Raw genomic sequence first — 2,468 nt, forward strand, 5'->3', positions numbered from 1 at the left:
ATTCCTATTCCCAACGTTTTACATGTTGTCATTCATAAGTTGCTGCTGTAAAAACAACATGTTTTCAACGTTCCAAAAATTGTCGGACGAGTCCCCACTTTGCATGTTCCAAGGGTTGTTTGGCTCCATGGCTTGGAAATCCAGTCCCTGGGGGAACAACCCAGATGGGCTTGTGATGCAATCCGAATAACTCATTTGAGAGGGTTGGTAATAATGTATGGAATTAGGGTTATTGTTACTACTAACAGGAACACTGTAATAATCATTCAAATCAGAGATCGTTGAGACCTGAGTCCCAAACGAGTCTGATGATGACGCGGCCGTGCTACTATTCTCTGGGGTATAACTTTGTGCCCTTTGTGAACCCACAAGATCGTTGTTCATAACTGAAGAAGTTAACCCCATTTTACCGCCATGATTATTGACCTCAAAATTGTTGTTATTGAGGTTGTTGCCGTAGTTGTACCCGTTATTGGTCGTGACAGTTGTGGTGGTGGATAAGTTAGTTGGAGAAATCGTAGCAGCAGTGGTAGTAGTAGCAGAAGTAGTCGAAGCCGCAGCGGCTGCCTGAATTCGTTCCACCAGCCGCGGCATCCAAAGGTAGCGCATGGTGTCCTTGAATTGCTTGCTATTCACGTCACATTTGAGTTGTTTGGCATGCTTTTGGACTCGGGTTCTCCAATAGTTCTTTATCTCATTGTCGGTTCTCCCAGGCAAATATTGGGCAATTTTCGACCATCTGATTCAATCAATAAACATTGTTAATTTACCTATAAATTAAACTAATAATCAAATCAAAATCTAAAAATTAATTAAGATGGTTAATGATTTTTTAACAACGATTTTTTTTTATATCCTATTTCGACCAGAACTTATTCTTTTGTTAATTAATCTATACATTGATCCTGATGTATATAGGATAAAAAAAATGGTATTTTTTTAATGCATGCGTATTTGGCACAATTAATTACCGGTTTCCCCAGCGAGAATGGAGCTCCAGGATCAAAAGTTGTTCTTCAAGTGTGATGTTTCCACGTCGAACATCAGGACGGAGATAGTTCAGCCACCTCAATCTGCAACTCTTACCCGTTCGTTTGAGGCCTAAAACAAAACAAGGCTATTAATTACTCAGATTGGTAAAGCACATAATTCTGCTAATGAGGGACAACGAAAGAGCATTTTTCTCTTCCTTTATAAGGTACTTTCTTTTTCTGAAACATTAATGATTTGAGTGGAGGTATCAATTCATCTTCCTTTTCCTTTTTTCACAAGTGGGAGCGGCCAAGCAATTATCACCAACCAATATTCATGAATCATATGCTATATCTAAAACTTATCCACACAAACAAAATTATGAACCTAGACACAAGTACATCCGCACCCATATGTACATTAATTAAAGCCCAGCACAATTCATTATCTTCCCATGCTCTTTTTAGTTAGAAAACCACAAACGTTGGGCTTCCATAATTCCTTGGTGGCCATTAAAAGTGGAGGCTTCGCACCACAATCACATAGATATAGAAGCTATAGATGAAAATAAAATTTTCGAATATGGTATTAATTTATTAATTAAAACATAGGAAAAGAAACAAGTTATACCGGCAGAGAGGGCGAGGGTATTCCAACGACCTTCGCCATGAGTGGCAATGTAATTGACAAGGGTGTCGTCCTCATCAACGGTCCAAGGGCCTCTTCTGAGGTCCATCTCGTCCTCACATAAGGTGTTGTTTCCTCTTCCTTTTACATCCATTGAGTCTCCAATTGCCAATAGTTGAAGCTAATTCAAAACGAAAGAGCTTTGATTATTTTGGTCTTAGTTGGAGAGAATGAGATTGAGATAGGGAGAGAAAGACAAAAGAGTCTTGGATTGTTACGAGGGGGGATAAAGAAGGGTGGGGCTTTTTATAAATACACAAGGATGGGGTTTTGAAAATGTGGAAGAAAAAGAAAAGGATAGTTGGGGGATGAGAGAGAGAAGGTGTAAGAAGAAAAGAATTAATTAATGACTTAATTAACTAACACTTAAGTATGTATTTGGAGCATAATTAATAATTATAGTTTGTAGTTTGTAAGTATGACAGTTTGACTTTCTTCCCTTAGTTGTGTGCGCGTGCGTGCCCAGTGAGTTTTAACTTTTTATCTTATCGCCTCTTGTTGCTGATGCCCAGTTTCCTCCCATTCCCAATTCACTCGGACATTTTTTGTGTGTGAACATATTAGCATTCACCTAAGTTTTGGGAATTAATAAAAAAAATTCATATAGATATTTATGAAATTATTTAATATGAAATAATAATATATTTGCTAGGATTTGGGTTTGTAAATTTCTTCCGAAGATACTATTAGATTTAAAATTAGATTATTGAATTACTAAAAAACTACTGTGTGTGACTTTATTGTAGTGTTTTTATTATGTACATACAAATCCTTCGTGTTCGTGCTATGAATGAACCGCGCGATATTAC

General features: G+C 37.4%; 1 protein-coding gene across 1 annotated transcript; it reads right to left on the reverse strand.

The window, feature by feature from the left end:
- Positions 1-1,753, reverse strand: LOC113847524 (transcription factor MYB108). Its single transcript, XM_027476688.1, has 3 exons — positions 1,603-1,753; positions 972-1,101; positions 1-739 (listed from the first exon to the last, which is right to left on the reverse strand). The coding sequence occupies exons 1-3, from the start codon at positions 1,751-1,753 to the stop codon at positions 19-21; spliced, it is 1,002 nt and encodes a 333-aa protein (XP_027332489.1). The 3' UTR covers positions 1-18.
- Between the last annotated feature and the right edge of the window lie 715 nt (positions 1,754-2,468).

The sequence above is a fragment of the Abrus precatorius genome, unplaced genomic scaffold (assembly GCF_003935025.1).
Source record: "Abrus precatorius isolate BTA unplaced genomic scaffold, Abrus_2018 Scaffold8, whole genome shotgun sequence".
NCBI lineage: Eukaryota > Viridiplantae > Streptophyta > Magnoliopsida > Fabales > Fabaceae > Abrus > Abrus precatorius.